This window comes from Lithobates pipiens, unplaced genomic scaffold, assembly GCF_037356315.1.
Source record: "Lithobates pipiens isolate NorthernLeopardFrog02 unplaced genomic scaffold, aLitPip1_a1.2 Scaffold_16, whole genome shotgun sequence".
NCBI lineage: Eukaryota > Metazoa > Chordata > Amphibia > Anura > Ranidae > Lithobates > Lithobates pipiens.
In genome coordinates this window covers 44,494,858-44,510,879 of record NW_027507748.1, presented here as the reverse complement: position 1 = coordinate 44,510,879, position 16,022 = coordinate 44,494,858, and the positions used below count along the sequence as shown (strand labels likewise).

The 16,022-nt window shown below is 44.8% G+C and overlaps 1 protein-coding gene across 9 annotated transcripts in view; it reads right to left on the bottom strand.

Moving 5' to 3' along the window:
* LOC143981748 (uncharacterized) overlaps positions 1 to 16,022 on the bottom strand; it is a 91,392-nt gene that overhangs the window by 23,061 nt on the left and 52,309 nt on the right. For 5 of the 9 annotated variants that reach the window (XM_077479807.1, XM_077479811.1, XM_077479812.1 and 2 more), the window contains 6 exons: positions 14,502 to 14,645; positions 13,953 to 14,096; positions 10,526 to 10,669; positions 5,814 to 5,957; positions 4,231 to 4,374; positions 710 to 853 (listed from right to left, as the gene is read on the bottom strand). In XM_077479807.1, the coding sequence (XP_077335933.1) occupies positions 710 to 853; positions 4,231 to 4,374; positions 5,814 to 5,957; positions 10,526 to 10,669; positions 13,953 to 14,096; positions 14,502 to 14,645 (864 nt within the window). The remainder of the gene's footprint in view (positions 1 to 709; positions 854 to 4,230; positions 4,375 to 5,813; positions 5,958 to 10,525; positions 10,670 to 13,952; positions 14,097 to 14,501; positions 14,646 to 16,022) is intronic. The other 4 variants (XM_077479809.1, XM_077479816.1, XM_077479814.1 and 1 more) reach the window with 4 other exon arrangements.

Genomic DNA, 16,022 nt, shown 5'->3' with positions numbered 1-16,022 from the left:
GAAGGCGGAAGAAGACCCCCGGACGGCGGCGGCGACGAAGGAGAAAGCCGGGCTCCTCTGCTAGTAAAAGAGCAGGACAGGGTTGTTGGGAAGAGGCAACATCAACATGGGGACAAGGTGCTTTGGGGTAGGGGGCCCCAAAGCACCCCCCCATGTTGAGGGCACGCGGTCTGGTATGGCTCAGGAGGGGGGGCACTCACTCATTCCCAACCCCTTTACTGACCAGCCGGGCTGCATGCTTGGATAAGGGTCTGCTATGGACTTTGGGGGGACCCCACGCCGTTTTTTTGGTGTAGGGGTTCCCCTTTAAATCCATACCAGGCAACGGGCTAGCAAGGTGTCAGTCTCGCCGATGGAGGCGGTGACATTCAATTCCTAATTACTAATTACTTTTCCAATGTAGTAACCGAGTTACTAACACAATTCATTTTTGGGAGAAGTAATTTGTAACTTAACTAATTACTTTTTTAAAGTAAGATGACCAGCACTGCACATGACCACTTTAGCATATATGACTGGCTCTTTGGGTTGGTTCTTTCTTTCCCAGTCTGAGCTCGGCTACATAGGGGATTGTGAGAGGCTAATAACAAGCCAATTTCATGTACTTATACTGTGTTTATTTGTATAGAGCTGCAGAAAATGTTGGCACTATAAAAATAGCGTATTATAATAATATTAATAGAAATTATAGTATAGGAAAAACCCTTACTGTAGTCGTTTGAGCGGAAGCACCATTTGACCCCGGGAATAGATGGGTCAAAGCAGCATTCTCTGTCATGGCATTCCTCAGAACTAATTCCTGGATATCCGCACTCTATTCTGTCAGCGGGACTCACCGAGCACTGAGCCTCATCTATGAATAGTTGAAAAAACATTTTTTTGAAATAGTAATTAATATTTTTTACAGGCTGCACATGTTGTTGGCGCTGATGAGGCTCTATGAGGATATTTTCCTCCAAATGTGTGACTTAAAGAATAAGTACACTTTTAGCCTCTTTGCCCAGACCTAAACTATCCCACCCTCACTCAGATGAGATCCATGAGAGCGTATGTAAAGAGGTGCTTACTTGGTAGAAGGTTTTTTCCTGTTAAGCTGCATTTTTGTAGGTTTACCTTTAAGTCTTGGCTGGTGCATGTAGGGGGTTGATATATTTTGTGACATGGCTTCCCCTTTATATGTGTCACTTCTCTATAGGTAGGGCATAAATACAGGGGAACCAACCCAGTCTGGGGCCATCCATAGTGGGAGCTGTGCAGAGAGGAGGGCGGTGTACTATGTAGTCTGTTTCACTGTCTGCATGCCCCTCCAACGGGACCCATTACCTAGAGCAGCCACAGCAATGGACTTTATCCTTCCTAACTCCCCAACTACTCTGGTATGAACATCACAAATCAGCAGAACCACTATGCAACAGTACAGCCAAACGCACAGCCAAAAATATGCGCAGCCCTTTGGGTGTATTACATTTTATGCAGACATGCATGTGAAGTAGATGCACTGATCTACTACCTCAAATATACTTTATTCATATTCAATAAACAGAGTTTTATTAACCACTTGCCTACAGGGCACTTCCTGCCCAGGCCATTTTTCAGCTTTTTCAGTGCTGTCGCACTGTGAATGACAATTGCGCGGTAATGCTACACTGTACCCAAATACATTTTTTTATCACTTTCTTCACACAAATAGAGCTTTCTTTTGGTGGTATTTAATCACTGCTGGGTTTTTAATTTTTACTAAAAAAAAAAAAAAAAAAGACCATACTGATCTATCAGTAAATGTTGTAATTTTGTAATTTTTCTCCTTCACTGATGTGTGCTGATGAGATGGCACTGATGGGCACTGATAGGTGGAACTGTTGGGCATTGATTAAGTGGCACTAATGAGGAAGCATTTATGGGCACTGATTAGGTGGCACCGATGAGGAGGCACTAATATACAGCACTTATGGGCACTGATTAAGTGGCACCGATGAGGAGGCACCAATATACAGCACTTATGGGCACTGATATGTGGCACTGATAGGCGTCAATGATGGGCACTGTTAGGTGGCACCGATGGATAATAATTGGCACTGATAGGCAGCACCAGTGGGCACCGATAGGCGGCACGGATAGGCAGTACTGATGGGCATTGATGGGTGACACCGATGGGCATTGATGGACAGCAGTGATGGGCATTGATGAGCAGCACTGATAGGCGGGACTGATAGCCAGCACGGACTGGCATCACTAATGGGAACTGATTGGTGGAACTTGTGGGCAGTGCTGGGAACTGATTGCTGGAAGTGGTGGGCACTGATTACTGGCACTGGTGAGCACTCATCTCTGGCACTGATTTGTGGCGCTATTGTAATCAGGGCACTGATGATCAGGGCCCTGATTACATGTGTAGATGTCTCCTGTGAGGAGATGCTGCTGATCGGCTCTCCTCACCACACACTTTGTCAGTGTGAGGCGAGGAGTGCCGATTACCGGCACCTCCGTGTTTACATGTGACTGGCAGTGATTGAACACATCCGATCACATGGTTAAAGAGCCATGGACGCAGCTCTTTACAGAGCTCGGGGTCGCACAGTGCGGCGTTCCATGCAACACGTCACGGCAGCGATCGCCACACTCTGCGCCCCCCATGGGCGTCCCAGAATGAGAGCCGCACCACCCCGCCGTAATTTTCCAGCGGGGTGGGTGGTAACTAGTTAAAGAAGAAGTTGTCTATGTCAATAACTGGGAAGAGAAAATCATGAATATAGTGAAGTGTAGTCATGGTGTATCACAAAGAACTGGGAACTGGCACTGAAGTTATATTTAGCCCTCCAGGTTAAGAAGAAAAGTGAGTTCACATTTAACACTCCGGGTTGTAAAGACTGAGATGTCTGGCAACAACTGTAACCTTTTTCATATTTGAGGTTATGTGTAACTTATGCCGCGTACACACGATCAAACAAGCGGGTGGAAAAGTCCAGCAAACTCAAGTCCGCCGGACAATCCCCCCGTGTGTAGTTCGGAAAGTCCGACGGACAGTCTGACGGGAAGTCTGCCAGACTAAGTCCGTCGGACAGACGGCTACGTGTGTAGGCGGCTTTAGTGCGCTGGAAGGACAGAAGGAGGAGCAGCCAGCTAACAATGAGAGCCGTGATGGTGGCAGGCAACAGAGGCCTTGGTAGTGAGGGAACAGGTGATACTTCATGTGCCCCACTTAGTGAATGGGTCTCCATGTTGGAGCCCGCTGCGGTACTAGGCCTGTCTCTGGACCGAGTCTAGAGTCACAAAGTGCAAGGCCTTGCTGCGTGAAATAGAGTGTCTTTCATGTGCAGCTAATGGTGGAACATGATTGAACGGAATAATGTAAAGATGTGAGTCAAGCTGGTGGAGTTAAATATATACTAAGCGTTACATTCTCAAAATGCTGTAAAAGCATATGTTGCATATGTTGGTACAGGCAGGAACAGACCATGTCACCAGCTGACGTAGTGAAAAGGAAGACATGGTCCTTGGGGAAGGAAGGGTGTGATGCTGTAAGCGCATTGTGGCCTTAGGGCCGACAGTGGATAAGACACCCTGAATTTATTAAAGTGTATGAAGCAATTATCACAATACTCCCGAGAGGCCCCTAGGGGGCAAGGTTCATGTGGCTACAGCTGGCCTGACCTGCTTACACGCAGCCTGCAGAGTTTGTTTATATTCCGTGGTGAATGGCTTCCTCTCCTGGCAGTGCCTACATTTTACAATTGAAATGACTTCTATGGGACCATCTCATTACTGGGAGATGAGAGTAGAAGAGCCCCATAGAGCTGTGCAGACACAACCAGGAAGCCTTTCACCGCTGCTCTCTAGCTCCCTCATCACTTATTCCTATGTTCAGGACTTCAAGGCATTTCTCTTCCTTTGGAACTCCCAACCTCTCCAGCTATCTCCTACTCCAATGATGGCAAACCTTGGCACCCCAGATGTTTTGGAACTATATTTCCCATGATGCACTTTGCAGTGTCGTGGAGCATCATGGGAAATGTAGTTCCAAAACATCTGGGGTGCCAAGGTTCGCCATCACTGTCCTACTCCATCTTTAGATGATCTCTGAAAACTCACCTTATTAGTGCAGCCTATCCTGCCTCAGAGCTGAATTGTATTTTCTCCATCAACTGATCCCCCCCCCCCCCCCCACAGTTATTATCTCTTTATATCACTTGCCCTTCCCTTTTAGCTTGTAAGCATAGAAAAAACCCTTACTGTAGCTGTTGGGGAAGAAGCACCATTTGACCCCGGGAATAGATGGGTTGAAGCAACATCCTCTAGATTGGCATTCTTCAGAACTAATTCCTGGATATCCGCAGTCTGTTCTGTCGGCTGGACTCACCGAGCACTGAGCCGTATCTATGAAGAATAACTGAAAATATTATTTTTGAAATGGCAATAATGTTTACAGGCTGCACATAATAGTTTTCAGCACTTATAAAGAACTCCTAATTTTTTAACCAAATGATTTAAAGAGGAATTACACTTTCAGACAGAGTGCACTTTTTGGCCCGTTGACCTGACCTAAATAATCCACCCTCATTTATATAGCACATGATCTCTGTAGCATATACGACTGGCTCTTTGGGTTGCTTATTTCTCTGCCAGTCTGAGCTCTGCTACATAAGGGACTGAGAGAGGCGAATATCAAGTCGAATTCAAATACTTACCATGTTTTTATTGTAGAGAATTTCAGAAACTGTTGCCACTATAAAATTTGTGTATTATAATTGTAGCGCCGGCTCCTGAAGATGTTTTTTTAAAATTTAATGTTACACCTGAACCGCAGTTTAGTTTGGGTATAATTATTCCAAATCTGGACCTCAGCATCAGTCCGACTGGACTATAGGGTGTTCAGCCTGGCCATAGGGGGCATTGTCTCTTCTGACAGGCATGGAAACACAGTCTGGTTGGGTGCTTTAAGGTAACTTTCGCTCAGAACTAGCCCAGTGGGAGTGTCACTCTTGCTGTGCATTCTGGGAGAGGGCACTTAAGATGCGGATGTCACATGGTTTGGGGTTCCGGTCCAGAAGTATGTTCTGACTCCATGGACCTGGTCTTCCTGACCAGCCCCCAGGAAGGCTATGGCCTGGGGTGCAGATCCACCCGACTTTATGTATCGGGGCTGGCTAGCTTCATGGCAAGTAAACCAAGGAAAGGATTCTGAGGTGGTCCGGTGCCGTCTCCGGTTGTGGAGAGGCCCAGCAACTTCATAGCTATCCAGGGGAGGACTCTTCAGAAGAAGGCCATGTACAGGTTGGCTTCTTAGCAAGAGCCTGGTGAGGCTGAGGGACATATGTGAATCCAATCTCGTGGCTATCGCCGAACCGGCTGAAAGATACTGGTACCATACGAGTGTTCTACAAGTCCTAGTTTCCTACATGTTCTACAACAATGTCTGTGGCAGAGATTATTTCTGATTTAAGCACCTTAGGCTGCTAGGCCTTGTGAGAGAGGGACTTGTGAGAGAGGGACTATCCAACTTATCCAGCTGTGAATGGCTATTCTCTGGATTATTGACTTTGACACTAAGTACCTAAACTTTCTTCCTAACCCTCTGATCCTATACTAAGAGACTGTTCGTTAACTACGTTTTTGCAAATAAAAATCCCTTTAAGTGGATCTGTCGTCAGTCTCTAGTTTCTGGGCCATCTACCACGGGAACCCCCTAGACGCAAATCGAGGTGAAGAAGGTAACAGTAAGCCCAATCAAACCAGAAGCTCCTTCAGGGGTTAGTGCTACATAATAATAATAATGATAATAATAATGTAAATGATAGCATAGGAAAAAGCCTTACTGTAGATCTTTTTGTGAAAGCACCATTTGACCTCGGGAATAGATGAGTCAAAGCAGCATCCTCTGGAAAGGCATTCTTTGGAACTAATTCCTGGATAGCCGCATTCTTTTCTGTCTGCCGGACTCACCGAGCACTGAGCCTTATCTATGAAGAATTGAAAATATTTTTTTTGAAATAGCAATTAACAATGTTCACATGCTGCACATAGAAGTTTTTGGCTTTTAGAAGGAACTATGAGGACATTTTCCTCCAAATGTGTGGCCTAAACAATAAGTGTGTAGCACCCTCTGAGAGAGGTTCTAGGTTAAGTGCCCAGATGGTGGTTGGGTGTGTGTATAAATACTCTCAATCATCTTGTTCCGGCGCAGGAGATGGGGGGGTGGGGGGTCTGTCCACTCTCTAGGCAAGCCTGCCATGTGTCTGCATTTCATCGAGGTCCCAGCTAGGTTAGCTGGTGGCCTATTCTGCTAAGTTTGCTGAAGCTGACTGAGGGACTTTTCACCTGGGGATCTAGTCTGGTATCATGGGAAAATTGCCTAGAAGATATTGAAAGAAGGCAACGAATTATCCAAAGACATTAGTGAGTACAGGCTGGTGTGAGTGATCCTTTAGACTGTATGCTATTGCCATTCCTCTTGTACAAGGGTCAGTTTGATCAAAGGGGACACTGTGTGTGGTGTCATGGAGAGCTCAGTCAACTATTTGCTGCTAGCATGGACTTATGCTCACATTATTGCTGCTGCTGAAGATATTCCTGAAAAACTGGGTCCAACATTTGCTGCAATCAAGGACTCTTGCTCACCTTACTAAGAGATATTTTGGTGTCCTCAAGTTCACAATAAAAGTTATTGGAGAATCCCAGTGTTACCCTGAACCTATCCAAATTCAAGTTCTACAATAAAGCTTCAGACAAGCACACCTCTACACTGTTCAATGAGCCAAATGTGACTTTTGTGTCTGGCTGTGGGGCAACTACGATCATGAAATATAGTGATGGGTAGTTATTGTGTATCAAAAAAAACTGTGAGTGAAGTTACTGTCTCTTTAACTCTCCGGGTTTAGAAGAAACGTGAGTTCACATTTAAGGGTTGTAAAGACTAGGGAGGAGCTTTGAGTTGGAGTCGAACTCATGTTCTACTCGAACATTGCCTGTTCGCCTGTTCAGCGAACAGTGAACAATTTTGGCTGTTCGCAGCAAATTCAAAAAGCCGGAACACCCTATACAAGTCTATGGGAGAAATATAAAGTGCTAATTTTAAAGGGTAATATGCAAGTTACTGTCCTAAAAAGTGTTTGGGGACCCGGGTCCTGCCCCAGGGGACATGGATCAATGCAAAAAAAAGTTTTAAAAACGTCCGTTTTTTCAGGAGCAGTGATTTTAATAATGATTAAAGTGAAACAATAAAAGTGTAATATTCCTTTAAATTTCGTAGCTGGGGGGTATCTATAGTATGCCTGTGAAGGGGCGCATGTTTCTGCTGCTTAGAACTGTCCCTGCACAAAGTGTCATTTGTGCAGGAAAAAAAGTCTTTTAAAATCACTTGCGGCTAAATTGTCGGCTCCCGTAATACAGAGAACATTCAATGAGTGTTCTCTGTATTAGCCAACAATTCATTCATTCATTGATAAAAAAATAAAGCGTGGGGGTTCCCCTAAATTCAATTACCAGGCCCTTCAGGTCTGACATGGATATTAAGGGGAACCCCGTGTCAAATAAAAAAAAAAAATTGACATGGGGGTCCCCCTAAATATCCATACCAGAACCTTCAGGTCTGATATGGATATTAAGGGGAACCCCGCATCAAATAAAAAAAAAATTTGATGTGGGTGTCCCCCTAAAAATCCATACCAGACCCTTTATCCGAGCACGCAACCTGGCAGGCCGCAGGAAAAGAGGGGGGGACGAGAGAGCGGCCCCCCCTCCCTCCTGAACCGTATCAGGCCACATACCCTCAACATTGGGAGGATGCTTTGGGGGTCTGTGACCCCTCAAAGCACCATGTCCCCATGTTGATGAGGACAAGGGCCTCATCCTCACAACCCTGGCCGGGGGTTGTGAGGGTCTGCGGGCGGGGGGCTTATCAGAATCTGGAAGCCCCCTTTAACAAGGGGACTCCCAGATCCCGGCTCCCCCCTGTTTGAAATGGTAAGGGGGTACAAAAGTACCCCTACCATTTCACAAAGAAAGTGTCAAAATGGTTAAATAAGACAAACACACTTTTGAAAAATTCCTTTATTAAAAATAAAAAAAATAAAAAAAAGATTCCAGCGGTGCTAATCCACTCTTGCTATCCAGCGACGGATCTCCGGGGTCTAGCGATGGATGATCATATCCAGCAACGTGGGATCTCGCAGTCCAGCGCTGTCCATACATCCTTCTTCTGTCTCCACTGCGGAGACACTGCAGAGATCCCAGCGCTGACGTTTCTTATATTAGGAGGGCGGGGCCACTCGTCACCTGACCCCGCCCCCTCTGACGCTGGTAAAGGGAGCCAGGGGTTCCCCAGTGACGTATGGGTGACCCCACCCCCTCTGATGTAACGGAGTGGCTCCGCCCTCCTAATATAAGAAACGTCAGCGCTGGGATCTCTGCAGTGTCTCCGCAATGGAGACAGAAGAAGGATGTATGGACAGCGCTGGACTGAGAGATCCCCCGTCGCTGGATATGATCATCCATCGCTGGACCCCAGAGATCCGTCGCTGGATAGCAAGAGTGGATTAGCACCGCTGGAATCTTTTTTACATTTTTTTTATTTTTAATAAAGGAATTTTTCAAAAGTGTGTTTGTCTTATTTAACCATTTTGACACTTTCTTTGTGAAATGGTAGGGGTACTTTTGTACCCCCTTACCATTTCAAACAGGGGGGGCCGGGATCTGGGGGTCCCCTTGTTAAAGGGGGCTTCCAGATTCTGATAAGCCCCCCTCCCGCAGACCCTCACAACCACCGGCCAGGGTTGTGAGGATGAGGCCCTTGTCCTCATCAACATGGGGACAAGGTGCTTTGAGGGGTCACAGACCCCCAAAGCATCCTCCCAATGTTGAGGGTATGTGGCCTGGTACAGTTCAGGAGGGAGGGGGGGCCACTCTTTCGTCCCCCCCTCTTTTCCTGCGGCCTGCCAGGTTGCATGCTCGGATAAAGGGTCTGGTGTGGATTTTTAGGGGGACCCCCACGTCAATTTTTTTTTTTGATGCGGGGTTCCCCTTAATATCCATATCAGACCTGAAGGGTCTGGTATGGATATTTAGGGGGACCCCCACGTCAAATTTTTTTTAATTTGACACGGGGTTCCCCTTAATATCCATGTCAGACCTGAAGGGCCTGGTAATTGAATTTAGGGGAACCCCCACACTTTTTTTTTTTTTATTTTTTTTTTATCAATGAATGAATGAATTGTCGGCTAATACAGAGAACACTCATTGAGTGTTCTCTGTATTATGGGGAGCCGACAATTTAGCCGCAAGTGATTTTAAAAGACTTTTTTTCCTGCACAAATGACACTTTGTGCAGGGACAGTTCTAAGCAGCAGAAACATGCGCCCCTTCACAGGCATACTATAGATACCCCCCAGCTACGAAACTTAAAGGAATATTACACTTTTATTGTTTCACTTTAATCATTATTAAAATCACTGCTCCTGAAAAAACGGACGTTTTTAAAACTTTTTTTTGCATTGATCCATGTCCCCTGGGGCAGGACCCGGGTCCCCAAACACTTTTTAGGACAGTAACTTGCATATTACCCTTTAAAATGAGCACTTTAGATTGTGAACGTTCGAGTCCCATAGACTTTAATAGGGTTCTAAAGTTCACACGAAGTTTAGGTCTGTTCGCAGGTTCTGGTGCGAACCGAACAGGGGGGTGTTCGGCTCATCCCTAGTAAAGACTGAGATGTCTGGCAACAAGTGTAACCTGGTTAATTCTTGAGTATTTGGTGCACTGGAAGGACAGAAGGCAGATGACAGAGGCCTTGGTAGTGAGGAAACTTGGAACATACTTTACGTACTTTATGTTCCTCGCTTAATAACTGGGTTTCCAAATTGGAGCCCACTGGGGTGCAAGGCTTGCTGTGTGAAATACAATGCCTTCCCTATGCAGCTAATGGTGGAACATAATAACATGGTAAATTGTAAAGATCTGAGTCAAGGTGGTGGAGTTAAGTATGTACTAAGTGTTGCTTTCTCAAAATGCTACAAAGTCATGTGGACAGACAGGTAGAAACAGACCATGTCACCAGCTGGAGTAGTGAAGAAGAAGACACAGTCCTTCAGGAAGGGTTTGATGCTGTAAGTGCATTGTGGCATTAAGGCTGAAAGTTCATGTGGTGAATGGCTTCCTCCCCTGGCTGCATCTGCACATTATAGGCCCTTGGACTTCTATGGGAACATCTCTTTGCTGGGAGATGGAAGTAGATTAGCCCCATCGAGGTGGAGCTGTAATGTGCAGGCGTGACTAGGAAACCTTTCACCGTTGCTGTCCAGTTCTCTCATCACCAACTTCTATGCTCAGGACTTCTTCAAGGCCTCTCTGTTCTACTGGAACTTCCTATCCCAATCTCTCCGGCTAGCTCCTACTCCAACTTTAGGTGATATTTAAAAACTCACCTCTTTGGGGAAGCCTAGCCTGCCTCAGAGCTGAATGTTATTTTCTACGTCAACTGTATTACTTGCTCCTCTGTTTTAGATTGTAAGTACTGTATAGGAATAACTCTTACTGTAGCTTTTGGAGAAGAAGCACCATTTGACCCCGGGAATAGATGGGTCAAAGCAGCATCCTCTAGAATGGCATTCTTCAGAACTAATTCCTGGATATCCACAGTCTGTTCTGTCAGCGGGACTCACCGAGCACTGAACCTTATCTATGAAGAATAATTGGAGATATTATTTTTGAAATAGCAATAAATAATGTTTACAGGCTGCACATAGACGTTTTTGGCTTTTATGATGAACAATGAGGACATTTTCCTCCAAATGTGTGACCTGAAAAATAAGTGTATAGCATCGAACCCAAACAAACTCACCCTTATGCCCTGTACACACAGTCGGATTTTCCGACGGAAAATGTGTTGTCGGAAATTCCGATTGTGTGTGGGCTCCATCTGACTTTTTCCATCTGAATTTCCGACACACAAAGTTTGAGAGCTGGATCTAAAATTTTCCGACAACAAAATCCATTTGTTTAAATTCCGATTGTATGTATACAAATCTGACGCACAAAGTGCCACGTATGCTCAGAATAAATTACGAGATGAAAGCTATTGGCTACTGGCTATTGAACTCACTCTTTATACTCCCTTCGTACATGCTATACGTAACTTAGTTCTTGACGATCGGAATTTCCGACAACTTTGTGTGACCGTGTGTATGCAAGACAAGTTTGAGCCAACATCCGTCTGAAAAAATCTGATGGATTCTGTTGTCGGAATGTCCTATCGTGTGTACATAGCATTACTCAGATTAGATCCAATGAGCATGGGCACCAGAGTTGGTTTACATTAAGCGATGATAGGCTCCCTCTTCTGGCCGCACCTGCACATTACAAGCTCTTGGACTTCTATGGAACCGTCTCCTGGCTGGGAGATGGACATAGACAAGTTTCATAGAGGTAGTGCTGAATTGTGCAGGCACGACAAAGAAAGGTGAAAAACGGGGTCCGTCATCCGGAGATAATTCCTGAAATCATCAGGATTATTCTCCCGGATCTCACGGAGCAAAGGCTTGTGCGAGAACTGGTCACGCTGGCGCAACCAATTCTTGGTCCACAAACGCCTCCCCTCCCTGTTCATGGACCAGGCTTGTGTCAAAGTAAGAACCCCAACACGGAGCCCCTGCACAGCACAAACTCTACAACGAGTACGTAGACAAAACATAGTTTGAAAACGGTTGGCTGGTCAGAACGACCTGAATAGCAGAAGCAAGCAGTCAATAAGCAATGCAAATCAAAGCGTATTATACCAAGATATAGCCCACAATGAGAAACAAATACTTACTGACTGCACGCACTGATTATCAGATACGTAAAGACAAGCACAAACTGAAGAGCAGTAGCGAACTGAATCACAAATCTGAAAAGCGCGAATCGCCTCTCACCAAACTTCTACTAACACGCGATGCACACGAGATCAGCAGAAGGAGCCCAAAGGAGCCGGATGTGGTGCTGAACTTCCCTTTTCTAGGCCCGCCGTACGCGGCTTACATCACCGCGTTCTTGCCAACCCGAAATTCCGACAACTTAGTCCGACCGTGTGTATGCAACATCACTTCCGGACCTCTTAATTCCGACAGATTTGGTTGTCGGAATCTCAGACGGTGTGTACAAGGGCTAAGGCCTAGTGCTTCCAGTTGGGTGGTGGAAGCGGTAGCGATGGAGTCGTGGGAGGAGTTTGCCCAGAGATTAAAGTCCCCAAATAGCAGGAGATTTTTGGTTTTCAAGGTGTATGTAGAGATTTGATAAAAGGTGCAAGGAAGTGTGTCTTTGGTCCCGGTAGTCTGTAGTACAGTAGTATGTGAAAGGTGTCCTTGGGTGTTGTTTGACATTGAAGTGTGAGTGTTTCCATGAATGGCAGTGAGCTCTGTAAAGTTGGTTTTGTGAATGTGAGCTGAGATTTGTAGATCACTGCTAGGCCACCTCCTCTTTGACCGACTTTGTAAATTTGTTTACATTCAGTGGTGAATGACTTCCTCTCTTGGCTGCGCCTACATATTACAGGCCCTTGGCCTTCTATGGGGCTATCTCCTTACTGAGAGATGGAAGTACAGTGCCTTGAAAAAGTATTCATACTCCTTGAAATTTTCCACATTTTATCACGTTACAACCAAAAATGCAAATGTATTTTATTGTTATTTTATGTGATAGACCAAAACAAAGTGGAACATAATTGTGAAGTGGAATGAAAATGATAAATGGCTTTCAATTTTTTTACAAATAAATATCTGAAAAGTGTGTCAATACCTTGTAGAACCACTTTGTGCTGCAATTACAGCTGCAAGTCTTTATGGGGATGTCTCTACCAGCTTAGCACATCTAGAGAGTGAAACTTTTGCCCATTCATCTTTGCAAAATAGCTCAAGCTCCGTCAGATTTGATGGAGAGGGTCTGTGAACAGCAATTTTCAAGTCTTGCCACAGATTCCCTATTGCATTTAGGTCTGGACTTGGAATGGGCCATTCTAACACATGAATATGCTTTGATCTAAACCATTCCAATGTAGCTCTGGTTGTATGTTTAGGGTCAATGCCCTGCTGGAAGGTGAACCTCCGCCCAAGTCTCAAATCTTTTGCAAATTCTAAAAGTTTTTCTTCTAGGATTGCCCTGTACTTGGCTCCATCCATCTTCCCATTAACTCTGACGAGCTTCCCTGTCCCTGCTAAAGAAAAGCATTCCCACAACATGATGCTGCCACCACCATGTTTCACGGTGGGGATGGTGTGTTCAGGGTGATGTGCAGTGTTAGTTTTCCGCCAACACATAGCTTTTTGCTTTTATGCCAAAAAGTTAGATTTTGGTCTCATCTGTCCACATGTTTTCTGTGTCACCCACATGGCTTCTCGCAGACTGCAAATGGGACTTCTTATGGCTTTCTTTCAACAATGGCTTTCTTCTTGCCACTCTTCCGTAAAGGGCAGATTTGTGGAGAGCACGACCAATGGTTGTCCTGTGGACAGAATCTCCCACCTGAGCTGTGGATCTCTGCAGCTCCTCCAGAGTTACCATGGACCTCTTGGCTCTTGCTCTGATTAATGCTCTCCTTGCCCGGCCTCTCAGTTTAATTGGACGGCCATGTTTTGGTAGGTTTGGAGTTGTGCCATATTCTTTCCATTTTTTGATGATCGATTGAACAGTGCTCCGTGAGATGATCAAAGCTGGGTGTACTTTTTTATAACCTAACCCTGCTTTAAACTTCCCCACAACTTTATCCCTGACCTGTCTGGCATGTCCCTTGGCTTTTATGATGCTGTTTGTTGACTAAGGTTCTCTAACAAACCCCTGAGGGCTTCACAGAACAGCAGTATTTATACTGAGAATACATTGCACACAGGTGGACTCTATTTACTAATTGGGCACCTTCTGGAGGCAATTGGTTCCATTAGATTTTAGTTAGGGGTATCAGAGTAGATTACGAGTATTAAAATTATCCTTACTGTGCTCATTGGGGAAGAAGCACCATTTGACCCCGGGAATAGATGAGTTGAAGCAACATCCTCTGGATTGGCATTCTTCGGAACTAATTCCTGGATAGCCACAGTCTGTTCTGTCAGCCGGTCTCACCGAGCACTGAGCCGTATCTATGAAGGATAACTGAAAATATTATTTTTGAAATAGCAATAATGTTTACAGGCTGCACATAATAGTTTTCAGAGCTTATGAAGAACTCATTTCTTAACCAAATGACTTAAAGAGGAATTGCACTTTCAGACAGAGTGCACTTTTTGGCCATTTGACTTAACCTAAACAATCCCACCCTCACTCATATAGCACATGACCTCTGTAGCATATATGACTGGCTCTTTGGGTTGCTTCTTCCTCTGCCTGTCTGAGCTCTGCTACATAAGGGACTGTGAGAGGTGAATATCAAGTTGAATTCAGGTACTTACCCTGTTTTTATTGTAGAGAGCTGCAGAAACTGTTGCCACTATAAAAGTAGTGTATTATAATAATAATGGAAATCACAGCATAGGAAAAAGCCTTACTGTAGGTCTTTTTGTGGAAGCACCATTTGACCCCGGGAATAGATGAGTCAAAGCAGCATCCTCTGGAAAGGCATTCTTTGGAACTAATTCCTGGATGCCCACATTCTTTTCTGTCAGCTGGACTCACCGAGCACTGAGCATTATCTACGAAGAATTGAAAATATTTTTTTATTGAAATAGTAATTAATAATGTTTACAGACTGCACATAGAATTTTTTGACTTTTAAGAGGAACTATGAGGACATTTTCCTCCAAATGTGTGACATAAACAATAAGTGTGTAGCACCCTCTGAGAGAGGTTCTAGGTTAAGTGCCCAGATGGTGGTTGGGTGTGTGTATAAATAATCTCAATCATCTTGTTCCGGCGGAGGAGATCGGGGGGGGGGGGTCTGTCCACTCTCTAGGCAAGCCTACCATGTGTCTGCATTTCATTGAGGTCCCAGCTAGGTTAGCTGGTGGCCTATTCTGCTGAAAGTTTGCTGAAGCTGACTGAGGGACTTTTCACCTGGGGATCTAGTCTGGTATCATGGGAAAATTGCCTAGAAGATATTGGAAGAAGGCAACAAATTATCCAAAGACATTAGTGAGTACAGGCTGGTGTGAGTGATCCTTTAGATTGTATGCTATTGCCATTCCTCTTGTACTAGGGTCAGTTTGATCAAAGGGGACACTGAGTGTGGTGTCATGGAGAGCTCAGTCAACTATTTGCTGCTAGCATGGACTTATGCTCACATTACTGCTGCTGCTGAAGATATTCCTGAAAAAACTGGGTCCAACATTTGCTGCAATCAAGGACTCTTGCTCACCTTACTAAGAGATATTTTAGTGTCCTCAAGTTAACAATAAAAGTTATTGGAGAATCACACAGTTACCATGAACCTATCCAAACTCAAGTTCTACAATAAAGCTTCAGACAAGCATACCTCTACACTGTTCAATGAGCCAAATGTGACTTTTGTGTCTGGCTGTGGGGCAACTACGATCATGAAATATAGTGATGGATAGTTATTGTGTATCACAAAAAACTGTGAGTGAATTTATTGTCTCTTTAACTCTCTGGGTTTAGAAGAAACGTGAGTTCACATTTAAGGGTTGTAAAGACTGAGATGTCTGGCAACAAGTGTAACCTGGTTAATTCTTAAGTATTTAGTGCACTGGAAGGACAGAAGGCAGATGGCAGAGGCCTTGGTAGTGAGGAAACTTGGAACATACTTTACGTACTTTATGTTCCTCGCTTAATAACTGGGTTTCCAAATTGGATCCCACTGGGGTGCAAGGCTTGCTGTGTGAAATACAATGCCTTCCCTATGCAGCTAATGGTGGAACATAATAACATGGTAAATTGTAAAGATCTGAGTTAAGGTGGTGGAGTTAAGTATGTACTAAGTGTTGCTTTCTCAAAATGCTACAAAGTCATGTGGACAGGCAGGTAGGAACAGACCATGTCACCAGCTGGAGTAGTGAAGAGGAAGACACAGTCCTTCAGGAACTGTTTGATGCTGTAAGTGCATTGTGGCATTA